The following is a 16,528-nucleotide window of genomic DNA, read 5'->3' as shown; positions in this document are numbered from 1 at the left end:
AACTATGTACAAGTAGGTAGAAGTCCCTGGCGAATAAGGCAACTACCGCTCAAAGAATCATTAGCAATAAAAGTGTCACCAGGTGAACAACAGGCATCAGTATACTTTTTGCTAGTAGTATGTGTTTTGCTTAATTTCTTTTTTCCAGTTTATCAGTTAGCAGACTTTTCCACTTTCACAAACTTTCTTTTTGCCATATATAACTATGCCTATGACTACATTTAACAAAGAACACTAAAAAACCCAATACTTAAACTTGCAGGAAACTTCCATTCAGAAGGTCAGAACTCCTACAATCAACGTGGTCTCCTTGCAAAAACAGATGAGGTGTGTTATTTCTCTGCAAGCAAGACACATGTCTCATTCTGGACCCAGGATTAGCTGTAGCAAGCCATCTCTTGCAGTTAATATCCTTATAGCCATCTCTGTAGTCCATGAACATTCATACGGCCTGGCTGCAAGTATCCTTCTCTACTACAGAAGGATCGAAACTGGCTGGGTGAGATCAGCTGATGTTATGCAGAATGCCCAGCTCGCTACTTCCAGTTTTGTTTCCTGGCTTTCAATACCAGTAATAAGCCCATTACACAGACATTAAGGTTTTGAGATGTGCATGTAATTGCTCTCACCTGTGCTTTCTCTCTCTTGGCTCTCAGTAGTGTATCCTGGTAATGCTGTGCTACCTTTGGGGCTACACCCTCCAATTTTGCTGCAGGAATCTGTAAGGCTTGAATAGTCTTTTTGCTGTCCCCTTCATCCAGAGCTTCATTGATAAGACCAATTGCCAAAATCCCTAGGGAGGAAGGTGTAGAGAGAGAAATACAAAGATCCATTTTTGGTCAACAATGATCATAAGCATTGCTTCAGAAGAAGCGCGGTTAGTCCTTCCTAAACCAGGTATCAGCTGAGAACTGTAATATTTTTAACAGAAAACATTATTTACTAGTAAAGAAAGCAGGACTATTTCTCTGCCTTAAAGTAGTCATAATGCCTGGGCACTGCGATTAAAAAAAGAAAAAATAATAATAATCACTCGGGGAAACCACATGCAGGACAGAATTCAGTCCTCAGACATCCAGCTCAGATCTACTAGAAGAGAATTATCAAAGCTCAAATGGCCTGAGTTTATAGGCTATAGTTTTCCAAGGTTCTGGCTACTCTAGAAAGAAATCTTCACAAGAAGCTAAAGATTTGCATTGAATACCATTTAAAAATACAGTAACTTCATATTTTTGAAAACTCTCTTATTAAACATATGTAGTATGTTTAGCTGTTATTATCAGAGATGAGGATGCTATTCAAGTACAGTAAATTTTACCATTCAGCTAAATAAAATAACCAAAAATAAATATCTTATAGTTAGCTAGAAGCAAACAGAGTCTACATCATACATGCCCTACCTAGAGCAACCAACTGCTGTGAATCACAAAATATCTTAGGTTTAGATGGACCCTGGAGGTCATCTGGTTCAATTCCCTGCTTAGCGAAGGATGAATTCAAATTGTGGTTTGATCAGTGCAGAACAAAGAAATCTTTTGGACAAAAGACAGAAAGGAGCTCAGTGTGGGGATTTCCAGTTTTGGTTAATATATTGAAAGACTGTGACTGTGAGAATCACAAACAAAAGTTTATATGAGAAACAGAACATCTTAGGGAAGAGGCAGTATTTGGATGGAGTAGAGATTAGGGAAAAAATACTTGCTGAGGACACTGCAAGAACGAGGATCACTAAAATGATGACATGGTTTCTGTCAAAAAGCAGATATGATAACTGTTTGACTTGGGAAAGGGCACAGAATGTAAGTAGTAGTTCTCTCCAATTAGTTTGCCAACATGGGCATGACAAGACTACTCCACCGAACAGTAATATGCTACAGCTCCTCGCTAGAAGCATTTTTTAATTTGAAGCTATTTACAAGGACAGTGGAAATGAAAAATATATGTTTGTATGCCTTGAGTACCTTCTCAGACAAATTTAACTTATTCACAGACAGAAGATAAAGTGTCTCTCCTTAAGGACATATATGAAGCAGATCAAAGAATTAAGAAATTCCCCGTGAGAACAGCTTAAGTCTTTACAGAATTTTCTGTACTTTTTTTTTACAGGATAAGGAGTGTTATAAGAAACAGGGTGTTGGGACTACACAAACTTTCAGACTTCTGCTGTGACCTCTTACACAGAAGAGATGGTATGCAAGTAGCACCTCAGTGTGTGCACGCACCAGTGTGGGTCCGTGTTTGTGTGGGTTCAACAAATTTGCTCATGTGACCCAAACAGGAAACCCGGTGTCTATTTGGAGATCCAGGAAACAAGTTAATCAAGATAGCAGGCTCTTAAATTGAAATTTAACCCTCTAGAAAGTCTTTTCAAGGTGAAACACAACTCACCAACTACCCAACAAGAAGTGGCAGAAGACACCTGTTTATCTTAGTGTACAATATAAACTTCATCATCACCTGCACATTTGGGACAAATCTCTCCCCTCCTTATGACGCGAGGCTTTGAGCTAAATATTGCAAACATGGCTTGAAAGTAAATGCTATGCTACTTGCACATGCCGGAGGTTTTCAGTACTGGTCAAAACCAAAAATTATGGCCCCTAATTAAACTGGGAAAAAAAAATTAGTAGAAAATTAAACCACCTGATACTGAACCTCACAAGGATCTATCTAAGAATAAGTTTTCTTAATTGTGCTATTTTCAAGGACGCATCTATCTCCACTCTGGATTTTAAGTCAACTAATATGGTCTTAGAGAAAGAAGAATTACTCCAATTTTCTGTTTTGATGAAATTTTCATCATTATGCTCAATCCCAGTCTTTTACCACTGTTAAAAGACACTTAACAGAAACAATGCTAAAAAATAAAAATTAAAAAAAAAAAAGCAGAACCAGAAGAAGCATAGAAGAACGCCCATTCACATTTCTCAGCTTGCGTCAGGAATTTTTTCCTTCATGAGGATTTAAGTTTTGTTACTTGCACTTGCTGCATACACTTATAACTTCCAAGGGGTTTTGCATATCTTCCAATCAGGGATTTTTTTTTTGCACTTCACCAATATTTCAGAGTAAAAGGCAACAGCTGTGCAGGCATATTCTTCTACTGGTCAGAAGGTCAGTTATCAGTGATTTCAGCTTTTAGAGATACTGGTTTTGACGACAAGTGGTCATACACTGTGTTAGAACAGAAAATAAAAGCTTTTAATTACCTGACAGAACTAACAATTAACCTCGTACAAGGTAAGCCATTTTCATTTCAACTCTGATTTGAGATTTGCGTCCCAATATATGGAACTCAGAACTTGAATGGCATCAAACTGATGAGATAATTGAGTGTTCTTTGAAAACAGAAAAATCTGTATCAAATGTTTTAAGCAAAAACATTTGAGCTGTTGAACAGACAGCATTTGAGAATAAACTTTTTGGAACATCTCAGTTGATCAAAGTAACTGCAAAAGCCTACTTCTTTGATGCAATATTTGCACTACTGATCTTCAAAGCAGCTGCAATTTGGAAGTAGTGTTAACACAGCCAGGAGTTAAAGGACTGAGAATAAGACCTGGACATAAACTCATCTCTTGGTTGTTCATTCAAGCTCCTGTTCCACTGTAGAAATGCATCTGACAGACCATCACATCCAAGAGTCATCAACGCAGAGACGGGTATCTTATCATACATTTGCAGACCAGATTGCCCACAGATAAAGAGTAGAGGGGAATCCTGCACTGAGTCTGTGGAACTTCCACTAAATACTGCAAAGGTAAAAAGGCCAAAGCACATTCAAAAGGAGGACTAAAAGGGAGAAGAGGAAAACCTGATCAGGGTGGAGACTGCTGCCAAAGAGAGAACAAAACTTCAAGAAAAGTAACGTCTACTGAGCACATCAAATTAAGGAGGAGGATGGAGTACTCCAAGACTGGACTACAATTAACTTGGAGACTTTGGTAATAGTAGTTTTCATTAAATTTGAGGGATTGAAACAAAATTCAAGAAGATTCTAGACAAATTCTCAACACTGATGGCAGACAACACATTTTGTTATCCAACCCGACCTCTCCATCAACAGTCCTGCTACCAAGCCTTTTATAGTACAGACCACCAAGTCTTGCTCACAACTAAGATCTTCCTAGATATCTAATGTATGACACAACTACAAGTCAATCAATACCTTTTTGTATCAACAGGCACCTAATTTCAGCATTCCTTATGAGCCAGAACCAGTCTAGCATGAATTGAGCAGAAAAAAAACCCTTACTTTCATGTTCTTCGTGCACAACTATGTTCACACGATCAACACATGACTGGATGTCATTCCACGTGATAAATTCATTTCCTTCTGCACGCGTTTGAGCTTTCAGCTTCATCAAATCATCGATATATCTGTGAAAGAACAAAATCCAACGAACATCGCAAGGCAACAAGCTGGCCAGGGAACACACAACGCAGCATGAGAACTGTACACAAAGAGGAAGAGGTAACATGAGGGTTGAAACTGGAACAAGTACGAATAGGGGGAAGAAGAGAAAGAGGAAAGGCTGCTTGCAGGATGGTCAGTCCAAACATGACACAATCGGCAAAAGCACTAAACACTGACTGAAGGGCAAGGGCAAAGAGCATGACAGATGAGCTGGCACAGTATCAGTGACAACCTAAGGATACCACAACATAGCTTTAATGTGAAATCCATGAGAAAGTGTTGAGAGACAGCACAGAAATCAGACCTGTAAGAAACAGTAATCACAAAAATGACATGCAAGAGCAAAGAGAGATTAAAACAATACTGTAATAAATAACACAGAGAGAACATAAAGTGTAAGAGGGAAAAAAAAAATTCAGTGACAGATAATATAAGCAACATCAAGGACAGACGTGATTCCTTGGAATATCCACCTCTGAGAGTTCTCATCCTCAATGTTTGTAAGCCCTGTGACGGGACTGCTCAGCTGTTTCCACACTGTGTTCACATCCCCTGAATCCAAAGCCCTATTAATCAGGGCCACAGAAGACAGCATCTCTACAGCAACAGATAATTCTGGATGGGTGAGGTTACCCTGCATACAGAGAGGACAACAAATTAATTCCACTTGCTCTTTACAAACTACTGCTGCCCACAGAACACAGAATAGAGTTGTCGTCAGAACAGGCATATAACGAAGTAGGAAGACGAGTATCATAAACAAAGCTAGAGCACCAAGTAAGAGATTAAAGTAGAATCTTACAGGGCCAAGTAGCTCAAGATTTGGGGATTGAACTTCACATCAGAACAGACTGAACACCAAAGCAGTTCTGTGAAGACCTGACAGTTTTGTTCCAGAGAACACGTTTAACGAAACAGACAAGGTAGAGCCAGTGATCCGTTACCAACTTCCAGAAATAAGAGAGAACGCAGTACTTACTTCAGGGCTCTGTTGCTGCAAGGTGGCCAGCTCCCTTTGGTAAAGATCTGCAGCAAATGCATAAACCTCTGGTAACTGGGCCTCTGGATTCATCATTTCTGCCACAGTCTTCTCAGCATCACCCATTCGAATTGCAGAATTAATTCTGGCTACGGCTGACAACCCTAGAAGTTCAAAGCGGTAGGATAATGAATGAGGAAGACAGATGAGCGCCCAGTAATAAGAGCATTTTTATTCTACTCAATAATCAGACACCTAACAAGAAAAAGCATAATTCCCTTAGCTGCAAGAAATGAGTGAAGTTTTCTGATCCATACTTCCCCAGTTAGTCTTCCATTACTACAGACAACTAAAATACATAATGCCTTCTTTAAAATACAGCTCATGTTTAAAACCAGTTCACCTTTTTGCCTGGTTATCAAATAATTGTTTCGCCATTTCAGTCTTCTGATAGTAAGAAGCCTCAAAACTGCAAATTTTTGGATGGACGAGTAGTAACAACTTTTTCTTCCTGCCTATGTCTATCCTGCTCAAGGTAGTAACAGGCACCCTATACTGGGTACACGTTGGCTAACTTTAAAATAGCGCAAGTAGGTAAACAAACGCCACGCTCCATGCTGAACAAGTAAGGTAGCGTCCTGGTTATTACGCATTCATTATTTTCCTCTTGTATTGTAAACTCTCTCCCCCCAGATCTCTAATGGTCTCCTCTCTACCTATTACAAATTGAACAAATTGCTCCTGCACAGCCAGAACTGAACGTTCTTGTCCAGAAAAGAGCTCTGCATCATGTCAGAACCATCAATCAAAAAACAATCAGCCATCATGATCTGCATTTTATTTGCTATCTGATATTTAGGAATAGTTAAAGGTTCTGTAGCTCAAACCAAGTAAGATTCATGTCAATGGTCAGCAGGTAACCTAGCATTCAGACTTCATGGAGCAACCTGGATATCCTTCACAGATCCATACCACAACAACTCATACAAGCATTCTACAAAAAGAGGGTATTTAAGATGGATGCAAAAGTTCTGTGTTTCTTAATATTTCAAATTATATGCTATTTCCAGCGGTATTGTAAGAGCTGGATAAAAGACACTGTAAGTAATCAGGGCAACCATCTCTAATGTTCTTTGCAGCTGTGAAGTACTTAAAGAATATTCATAACAGTTTGAGAGACTTCACGTATCCCCACATAGACCCAAATATTGTGCTGTCCCATCCTTTTGATCACATCCATGGTCACTTTGCCGCAATAATTTCTGCTGGTCCTTACTTCGCTGATACTGTTGTGCTGCACTGTTAGCAGCATCCACTCCCAACTGCAACTCTTCCTTCTGCAGAGGACCTATAAGGCCAGCCTGAGAAAAAAAAAGACACCGGGAGGGTGAAATGCTAACAGCTTATTCACTTCGAGTAGCTCAATAAAAAGAAAAATACCCCAGCTTTTCCTTAAAACACTCTAATGCCACATAGCTTCTGCAAACAAAGAATGCCACATATGTGAAGAAGACAAATTACCAAATTCTCAGTTCATATGCTGAAAGACCCTATGTGTACAACCTGATCCCTTTTACAGTATCAGAAGTGCAGTCCCATGAAAACAGCAATTACAGGCAAGACCCAGCCTCCAAAATCATAAAACATTTAAGACAAAGGGGAAAATTTTATGACAAAAGACTCCCTGTACATGAGCTGTGTGCTGGAATGAAATTAGTACTTGTGTAGTTTGCCGTGAAGCAAGCCATTGATGCTCCATTTTACCTCTGAGTAACAACAGAGTTAGCAGAACATCAAAAATGGACAACATGCAGTTTTGGCTGATAGACACAAGCTTCTTGGACTATATGGTACCACACGAATAAAAATAGAAAACAAGACTGAGTGACTGGGGAGCAGGAGGGCTTGAATAACTTGGGTAGCAGCCATACAGGTCACAACCCTTTGTATAGTTCACACAGTAGAGATGATAATTCTCCCAAATCACCAAACTACATTTATGTAACAAGATCTTTCAATTACATTCTGGAAGAACATGCAATCTGACTTTGCATTTTAGAAAACAGCTGAACTTTGCTTTTTGTGGCTACTGAAAAACTTGATAAAAATGTCCCCAGTCCTCTTTCATCCCTAGAGACATCTTTGGACAGCTATGGAGAGTCGACTCCAGAAACGTCTGGGATTGCTCGTGCCCTGCTGTGTTGCCCTGACAGCAAATCAGGCAGTTCAAGTCCCCAGGAGGACTGAGGTCTGTGAACACAAGGCATCTTCCACCTGTCTGAAAAAAGCCTCATCTGCTTCTCCATGACCAGGCAGTCTGCAGCAGATACCCACCACAACATCATACATGTTAGTCTGCCCACTAATCCTGACTCCTAAGCTCTCAACTGGTTCATCACACGTCTCAGGGCAGAGCACCACGCATTCCAGTTGCTCTCTCATGGGCTACTTCCCCTCATGGCCACCCTGGCTTGTCCTTCCTAACTGGCCTGTATCTGATCTGTGGCAGCGCTCCAGCTCTGGTAGGTATCCCACCACACCTCTGTGATCCCGGTGGCATCACAGCTCTGCCACTGCACACAGACCTCTAACACCTCCTGCTCGTTCCCCATCCCGCATGCGTTAGTGTGCGGGCACTCCAGAGAGGCACCCGGTCATGGTGACGTCCCAGGAAAAGGGTAAGAGATTGATTCCCCTGTAACACCGCTCTTGTCACTTCCATACACGTGCTTGAGGCAGGTTCCCCTCAGCCCTGTCTTGATTTCAGGGTGTCTCTCATGCACGTTGCTCTACACCCTTCGCTTGCCAACCCAGCACACCACCTCCTCACCTGGAGACACTATCACCTGCCCTGTTGATTCCTACGAAAGATTACACCAGACACCTCCAACAATCTGGGAACAAACGCGGTATGGGGTTTGATCACCACCTTTGTTCTGTAGCATGCTGCATAGGAAAGGTCAGCCCAAAAGCTTGATGTTTGCTGACATAACAGGAAACTAAAAGGGCAGCTTTGTGAGTAAAGCGGTGTGAACAGCATTCTGAGGCTCGCTTCAGGTTTGTCAGTGACGAGAACACACCCTGATTTGTTCTCATGCCTTTATAACTGCTGTTATTAAATATGCCGAACGATGCAAAGCAGTGGCTTACGACAGTGAATTACATATCATTACTTGGTGCCTGACACTGAGTGTTTGTTTCCCATCTGACAGCTCTGGCGATTCAAGACTTACCCTATCAACGAGGTCTGCTAAAGTTTAGAAGCCTTATGCATAGCTACCCTCTCCAAAAATAAACAGAAATTCAAACGTGACATTTATTCAGCACCTCAATTTAAACTGCCAGGCCTGACTCTGACTCAGCTCTCTGACTGCTTGTCATCCTACTTCTACTCCAAACCATGGTTCAAAGGCCCTAAGAACAAGGATGTTTCTTCAGCTTCTCACTGTAATTATGCGATCTGAACTTTTCTAGGTCTTTCTGCACTCCCTACAGTGCAAACGCCATCTCATGTCCTCCTCCTCGACAGGCATTCCAGCAGGTGCAGGCAGGTCATGTCATTGCATTTTCTACCTATGACATACAAGCACCTACACATCCACCACAGTGCCCAAGATCCAGTTTGTTGTAACTGACTTGTCTGCATTTTTCGTGGACCCAAAAGCATGCAATATCTTACTTGTCTACCTCACTTCAGCTTTTAAAAAGATCATTCATTAAAGAGATGCAACAGTAACGACCATCTTTGTATCAGCATATTTTTCCCCTATTAACATACATGACATTGCAATAATTGAGACAATGCTGGTTTTAAAAACATAAGCAGCCTGCACATAAAATTCACTGAAGAGTTGGCTTGAAGTGAAAAACTAAGGTTAAATTCAGTTAGAGAATCATAGAATCACTTAGGCTGGAAAAGACGCTTAAGATCATGGGGTCCAACTGTTACCCTAACGCTGCCAAGGCCACCACTAAACCATGTCCCTCAGTGCCATGGCTACGAATGGTGTATGGTGGCAATCTCCAGAGTAAAAGTAGTATATGTTTATCTGATAGGGATACACAAATATCCACATTATTTGTGCACTGACAATAGTAAAACGAGAGCGAAGATACACCCATATTATAACGGTTCTATAAACACACAAGTTAGTATTTTAAGGTTTGCTGAAAGTATGTTAATTATATATACATACACACATACAAGCATTATACTGGCCTTTCATGTGCAGAGATGAAAACTAAATGATAAATACGCTTACTGTATGCTTCTGTCTCTTAGCATTAACTTTTTCAGACCAACACTAAACTGTAATGCAGGTATACAGCAAGTCATTAGAAGACAGTGGTATGGTGAAAGGGAGGGGGCAGGAAGAAGACTTCATGAATCAGGATAATCTACAACTTTTCCATACCTCCTGTTTCTGTTGTCTATCACTCAAAAACTGCTTGAAATACCAGTCACAATTTTCTCGTAGCAATCCTCGGAGTCCCAGGGCTGGTGTTGCCAAAGCTTCATACAGTGCTAACACATCTCCTCGTTCCAAAGCCAGGTCAATCTTTGATATGGCTGCATGTGCTAGCAACAGCAAAGCAGAGTTTTGAGAGAAACATTAAATGAGAAAGTCCGGTGGTTTATACAACCTACTGCTCGGGAAGATATACTTTTAGACCTGATGGATAGCAAGTTAGGTATGTAATCTGAATGAAAGACTTCAGAAGGCTATTGCAAAGTAGCACTTGAAAAAGGGGCTGAAGGTTGGAAAAAGCACGCATTACTCAAGATGAACAACTAGGGGGGCAGCAACATGGACAATCTATTTCCTAAAGGAAGGGCAACAGAAGTCAAAATGAATTCAGCTTACAACTAAGTACTTATAATGAGTTAAAACCAAACCAAAACAAAACAAAAAACACCCCCACCCCCCACAAAAACAGGGGAGCTGCCTTCTACTTTTGTTCGCACTGCAGAAAGCAAGGAGGAGCACAGGTATTGTTTTTAAGTACTCTTTTAATAAAGACTACTACTATAGCATATAGTAGTAGATACCTACTGTTCACTTTATTGATGTTTCCCTGAATCTCAGCTTGAGTCAGAAGCTCTTCGTACACATCTCTCTCTCTCTCTGAATTTTCTGAGGCAATCTGAAGATCAAATAAAAACTAATCAGTGTTTCTACAGTTTCCTTTCCCCTCATAGATCTTCTCACTGAAAAGGTCAGGGAGGACAACCATGTATCTATACCGAGCTACGACAGGTCATAGGCAGGCTACCTCTACACAGGCAAAAAGCAGCCCTAAAAGTAAATACGGATAAAGTAAGTATACTTAAAGTCTGATAGATGCAGCCTTGAAACACCTCATTTCAATGCAGTGGCTCTATGTGAACACATAGTAGAGCACAGAAAGAAGTACACACAGCTAGGTAACTGACTTAGTGTTCTAAAACAACATTGACCCCTTCTGAGAGCATCAGTCAGTCTTGCTTATCATTTCACTGTTAGGAAAATGTATCTATGTTGTAAGAAAATAGAGGGATAGTACTCCCAACATATAAAGGCTGACATGAATTCTGCATCTATGCAGCCCGTATTTCAGACAGCTAAACAGAGTAACACAGCTAACAACTGCCTGTATTCAACAGGAAGACAGGTTACTGGGGAGCATATTAGAACACTACCAGGAGTAAATCCACTTAACACCATACATACAGGACTGTAACACGCACTCCATGAATTTCCCACAGTTTACACTGCGATACAAAATCACAATGCATGCAAATAGATAGTTTCAAAGAAGAATTTATCTACCCTATTTTTAGCATTCTCCATTTTGTCTTGCTTTGCTCTGTAGAGTGTGTCTTGGTAAGTGGATTCCAGATGATCGTCAAGATTTATTAGCATGGCATTAGGGTTCTTCATTGCCATAAGAGTCTCAGCTGGAACCTGACGGTCGATTGCTTCATTAATGGCAATGACAGCAGCGTGTACTGAAAAACAAGTCACACTCTGCCAGTTAGTGCCAAACACAAAAACTCTGTTAACATTTGAGAACTTAACTGGAAAGAGCAGAAATATTATCTGGAAATTAACTGGAAAGCAAAAGAATACCAGAGTACTTCTCATCCCATGATGGCTTTGTGTTATTGACAAAAGACGGCAGACTCCTTCCTAGTACAATACTCTAGCTAGTCAAATCATCATGTTCCAGAAAGGAAAGAAAACAAAATAAAAATACACAAGGGAAAGAAAACCCTCTTCCCAGTCTTCCAAAAGGCCTATCAGGACTGTACTGTCTTACAACAAGGGGCACTTAAACCAATGCTTAAAAAAATATCTAATCTGCTGATTTGAATAATCACATAAAATGAAACTCCATTTTCCTTACATGCTGCTTCATCCACAGAAAGCTCATTTGCAAGAATTCCTCCAATCTTGCTGAAGGCAGGCATTTGAATACCATACTTCTCCAGTTCAAGCCTCATATTACTGATTTCCTCCTCTGAAACATACATAAAAACAGTGTTAGAGAGGCTTAAACACATTAGAAACCAGCACTGCTATACCAACTGCCTCTACAAACAAAATTAGGATAACTACAATAAATTATAATTACTGCTTATATAATACTTTGAATATAACTCAGCAAGTAAAACAAAATAAATCACAACCGACAGACATTTTGCACACTTTCCTAAAATCTACATTTCTCCCAGAAACTCATAGAGGAATATTCTGTAGTCTCTCTCACTAGAAAACAACACAGGAAGAGCTGGAAACAGACTCCATCATTCTGAGGTGCCTCAACTACAGCTGCCAACAGGTCAGGAAAATGCACAGGCAATATTTTATCGTTCTTTTTTCCCCGCAGAGAGACTATGCTGAGAAAAGAGAACGGAGGATATCAAGATACGCTGTTGCTAAATACCATACAACTCAAAAAGAGAGTTGCTAGTTCAATACTTTAGAGGTATGATCAAAACCTGTTTTGCAGGAAAACAAAGTTTATACATCTTTTAAATCAGAGGCACAGCCTTAGGCAGGAACCCTCACTAATGCAAAACACAGATTTTGACACTTTTGCAAAAATCAAGGAACTGAAACCTTTAGGACACATGTGGACATGAGACTCTGCTGGAATCTCCGGCAGCAGATCAGCTGGCAAACTCTTCTTCAGCTGATGGCACTTCTACTCCCCTCTGTCAAGGGAGGTCAGAACCATTTGCTACGTTCCAAATTGAAACCTCTCCCAGGGAGGTGGTGGCAAGGTTTAAGCATCTTACAACAGTGGCAAAAAAGTTAAGGGGCTTGCGAAAGCAATGATCAGCAAACCGATGGCTATTTAACAGCCTGGCTCAGAAGCACAACCTTTTTCTTAAATTATTAGAACTCCTCATAGGCATTAATTTTGAATTTAATTTGCATTTAGAATATCAAAAGTAACAATCCTTTAATTGATCTACACAATGTCTAGTAGAGTACGACATAAAGGCAGCACAAATATCAGCACTTTTTTTTTTTTTTTTTTACCTGTGAAGTCCACCTTCCCATATAAATCCTGAATCTGGGGGGCAAGACCCAGTTTGAACAGGTACAGGCTAGAAAAGAAAATAAGCAAATAATTAGAACTGGTAACTTTTCCTTGTGGTTCTGACAAAGACACAAATAATTTTAGGAAATATAGATTCAAGGAGCCACTTAGGTAAGCCGACATAACAGCTCAATCACCAAGAGGGTGAGCTGACTCCTCTCCCCCTCTCAGCTGCACATAACTGTCCACCACTCTGAAGTCTTCACAGAATTACAGAATGGTTGAGGCTAGAAGGGCACTCCCAAGTTTGCCTTGTTAAAGCTCCCTCCTCAAACAAGGTCACGTAGGATCACGTTCCCCAGGACCATGTCCAGATGGCATTTGAGTATCTCCGAGGGTGGAGACTCCACAACCTCTCCAGGCAACCTGTGCCACTCCTCGGTCACCCTCACAGTAAATAAAGTGTTCCCTGACGTTCAGAGGGACCCTCTTGTGGCTCAATTTGTGCTAGTTACCTCTCGCCCTGTCATGGGGCACCACTGAAAAGAGCCTGGCTTCATCTTCTTTGCACCCTCCCTTCGGACAGCTGCACACTCTGCTGGGACCCCCTGAGCCCTCTCTTCTCCAGGCTGACAAGCAGGAGGGAGGCACTCCCTACGCTGATTTGGCTTATGAAATGGTGTTAATGTCGGCACATGGAGCCTGATGAGAGACGGAACTGCTACAAAGGGGGAATGAACCCACACATCTAAGGACAAATGGGGGTGGGGAAGGAGAAGCAACTCCTCTCCTTCTTGCCTGTCGTGGCAGCTCAACACAGATCATGGAAACATACCCTCTATTAACACATCCCATTATACAGGAACATTAAAAATGAACTATTAATAAAGTAAATATCCGTTCCTCCATTAAACTCAGTTGTAACATGATTGGAAAAGAGAGGGTAAGCAATTTCACCTTTGCATGACCTCAACACGTCAAACCTAAATCTCCAATCTTTATAAATCTAAGCAGATTTTTTTTTTATTTATTTAAACAAAACAAACCACAAACACCAGGCAGGAACATTTCTGACCTACGGACTGTCAACAAAACTGCATTTTAGATCTTTATTTCTTAACTTCAATATACTTTGGCACTAAGCCTGAAAACAGAACAAGTGTTTTATAAAACTTCCTTTTCCATATTTATATTTACATGTCAGAATTACTCTTCTTTCCTTGCTCCGTAAAATTATGTTAAAATCTCAAGGATGCTGCCTTTGTAGAGAAATTGGCTAAGGAACATTTCTGCCAAAAAGATTAACAATTGAAAAAAATTAAACAGTATGGAAAAAGGTATTATTAGATGAAAGATTGTAACTGGTATAGCCTTAACTACTGGGACTGTTTGCATCTATTAATTTTGCTCCCTGAATTAATCTTGTTTTCCTCATATATGATCCAGACAGAGTAGAGCAAACTTAATTTTCTTGGGAAACTTGTTAATTTTCCACAATTCGGACTGCTGGGGGGGTGGGAACAGCCAGGAAATAAGCAAGAACGTGGAACAAACACATATACCAGCCAACTCCTGGTGTACAGTAGCCATAGTAGCTACCACAGAGCTGCCAGTGAGGAAGAGACTTTGCTATAACCTAAACAAAAAGGAGTACTGGTCCTGGCAGTGGCAGTGTACCCCACCACAGGTCTACTCCCCACTGCTCTATAAACTCCAAATGACTTTTTCTACAGAGATAATTCATTTTGATCTAAAGTCGGGATCGAGCTCACTTCTGTAAATAATAATTTCATCTACAGCAAACTGAAACATCAGGTAACATTCAGATAAATGCAATCCATTTCTACAGATTTCACACTGGCAACAGATCAGACAGCACAACCACCATTCTAGAGAACTTCAACCAAGCAAGCAGCAGATGGAAGACCCAAATGTATACAATCCAGCATTCAACCACAAATTCCACAAAAGGAATCCTTTTAAAATAAAAGTCTCAACATGCTCCAAAAGCCACACTAGCATTCAAACCAGCTAGCCAGGGAAAAAAAAATAAACAAAAGCAAAACAATTAAAAAACCCAACCCCAAAATCAAATAAACATGCAATGTGCCATCCTGTCAAACTGAAGAGCAAAGCATCAACAACTGAATCCTCCCAGTTTTCTCAATAAAAATTATCCTACCTCGTCTATGCGAGAATTTAAAATTTAAGAGACCTTTCAGCAAAAGTTCCTGCTTGGTGACTTACCATGGTGATCAAGATACACATACCACAGTACAAAACTGTGACCGCACTGGCTTTCATTCAGTGATCTGACTGAATGAACAGATAAACTAATATTTTCCTTTCTCACGAACACCTTTTAGGACTTCAAGCTTTCCTTTAAGCCCCAAAATGTTGAGCTCTGCCTCAGATAGCAGAGGGGGGGGGGGTGTGAAAACAGATAGGAAGGTAATCACAACATACTTGACCAGTTCTTTTTCCTTCAGCATCCCATTTGGCCGTTGCCCAAGGCAAAATACTGAATTCATGGATCTTTGCTCTGACCTGGTAAGATTGTTCTGCTAGAAAATTCATCCCCATCCAGCCTTCAGTTCAGCTCTCTCCCTTCTCGCCTTTCAGCTTTGCAGAAAGATTTTCAAAAGCAGTTAGATCTCTGCCTAGCATGCCTTACCTGAGTGCATGAATACAATAGATACAGCGTGGCATGTTCTTGCGATCATAGATATCTGTAGTTTCTGGGTAGAATATCTAAAGATAAAACAAAGTTAGCAGTCTGAATTATACCCGCTCCGTACAGCCAAAACAAGTAACTGTGATAAGCCCAATTCTCCTGCAGTACACTAATGAAACTGGCCACAGAACAAAACTGTTCGAGCTTCTCTGCCCTGGCCCAACATTTCTCCTACTTGAAGCACCAATCCTTCCTTTGGTTTCCACCCAGGGCTCCCATTTTCCTGCCCACGTTCAACACATGTGGATGAGTACACCCTTTCTTTTGTGTGTCCACCAAGATCATAGAATCACAGAATAGTCTGGGTTGGAAGGGACCTTTAAAAGCCATCTAGTCCAATCCCCCCTGCAATGAACAGGGACATCTTCAACTAGATCAGGTCGCTCACAGCCCCGTCCAACCTGGCCTGGAAGGTTTCCAGGGATGGGGCATCTCCCACCTCTTTGGGCAACCTGGGCCGGTGCCTCGCCACCCTCACAGGAAACAATTTCTTCCTGATATGTAGTCTAAGTCTGCCCTCTTCTAGTGTAAAACCATTACCCCTTGTACTATCACAACAGGACCTGCTAAAAAGTTTGTGCCCATCTTTCCTGGAGCCCCTTTAGGGACTGGAAGGGGCTCTGACGTCCCCAGAGCCTTTTCTTCTCCAGGCTGAACACCCCCCCCAACTCTCCCAGCCTGTCCTCCCAGCAGAGGGGCTCCAGCCCTCGCAGCATCTCCGGGGTCTCCTCTGGCCCCGCTCCAATAGGTCCATGTCCTTCTGATATTGGGACCCCCCCGAGCTGGAGGCAACACTGCAGGGGCGTCTCCCCAGACTAAAGTGCAGCAGAGGGGCAGAATCCCCTCCCTCGCCCTGCTGGCCATGCTG

At 41.3% G+C, this 16,528-nt stretch overlaps 1 protein-coding gene across 1 annotated transcript in view; it reads right to left on the bottom strand.

The window, feature by feature from the left end:
- IQGAP1 (IQ motif containing GTPase activating protein 1) overlaps nucleotides 1-16,528 on the bottom strand; it is a 74,465-nt gene that overhangs the window by 25,860 nt on the left and 32,077 nt on the right. Inside the window, exons 4-14 of the mRNA XM_009884202.1 lie at nucleotides 15,601-15,677; nucleotides 12,926-12,993; nucleotides 11,784-11,897; nucleotides 11,207-11,385; nucleotides 10,451-10,541; nucleotides 9,812-9,975; nucleotides 6,673-6,757; nucleotides 5,397-5,560; nucleotides 4,891-5,051; nucleotides 4,256-4,380; nucleotides 630-793 (exon numbers count right to left, since the gene is read on the bottom strand). Of these exons, the coding sequence (XP_009882504.1) occupies nucleotides 630-793; nucleotides 4,256-4,380; nucleotides 4,891-5,051; nucleotides 5,397-5,560; nucleotides 6,673-6,757; nucleotides 9,812-9,975; nucleotides 10,451-10,541; nucleotides 11,207-11,385; nucleotides 11,784-11,897; nucleotides 12,926-12,993; nucleotides 15,601-15,677 (1,392 nt within the window). The remainder of the gene's footprint in view (nucleotides 1-629; nucleotides 794-4,255; nucleotides 4,381-4,890; nucleotides 5,052-5,396; nucleotides 5,561-6,672; nucleotides 6,758-9,811; nucleotides 9,976-10,450; nucleotides 10,542-11,206; nucleotides 11,386-11,783; nucleotides 11,898-12,925; nucleotides 12,994-15,600; nucleotides 15,678-16,528) is intronic.

This window comes from Charadrius vociferus, unplaced genomic scaffold (genome assembly GCF_000708025.1).
Source record: "Charadrius vociferus isolate BGI_N301 unplaced genomic scaffold, ASM70802v2 scaffold750, whole genome shotgun sequence".
Taxonomy (NCBI): Eukaryota; Metazoa; Chordata; class Aves; order Charadriiformes; family Charadriidae; genus Charadrius; species Charadrius vociferus.
Note: the sequence above shows the minus strand (reverse complement) of the source record. Positions and strands in the feature narration are given on the sequence as shown.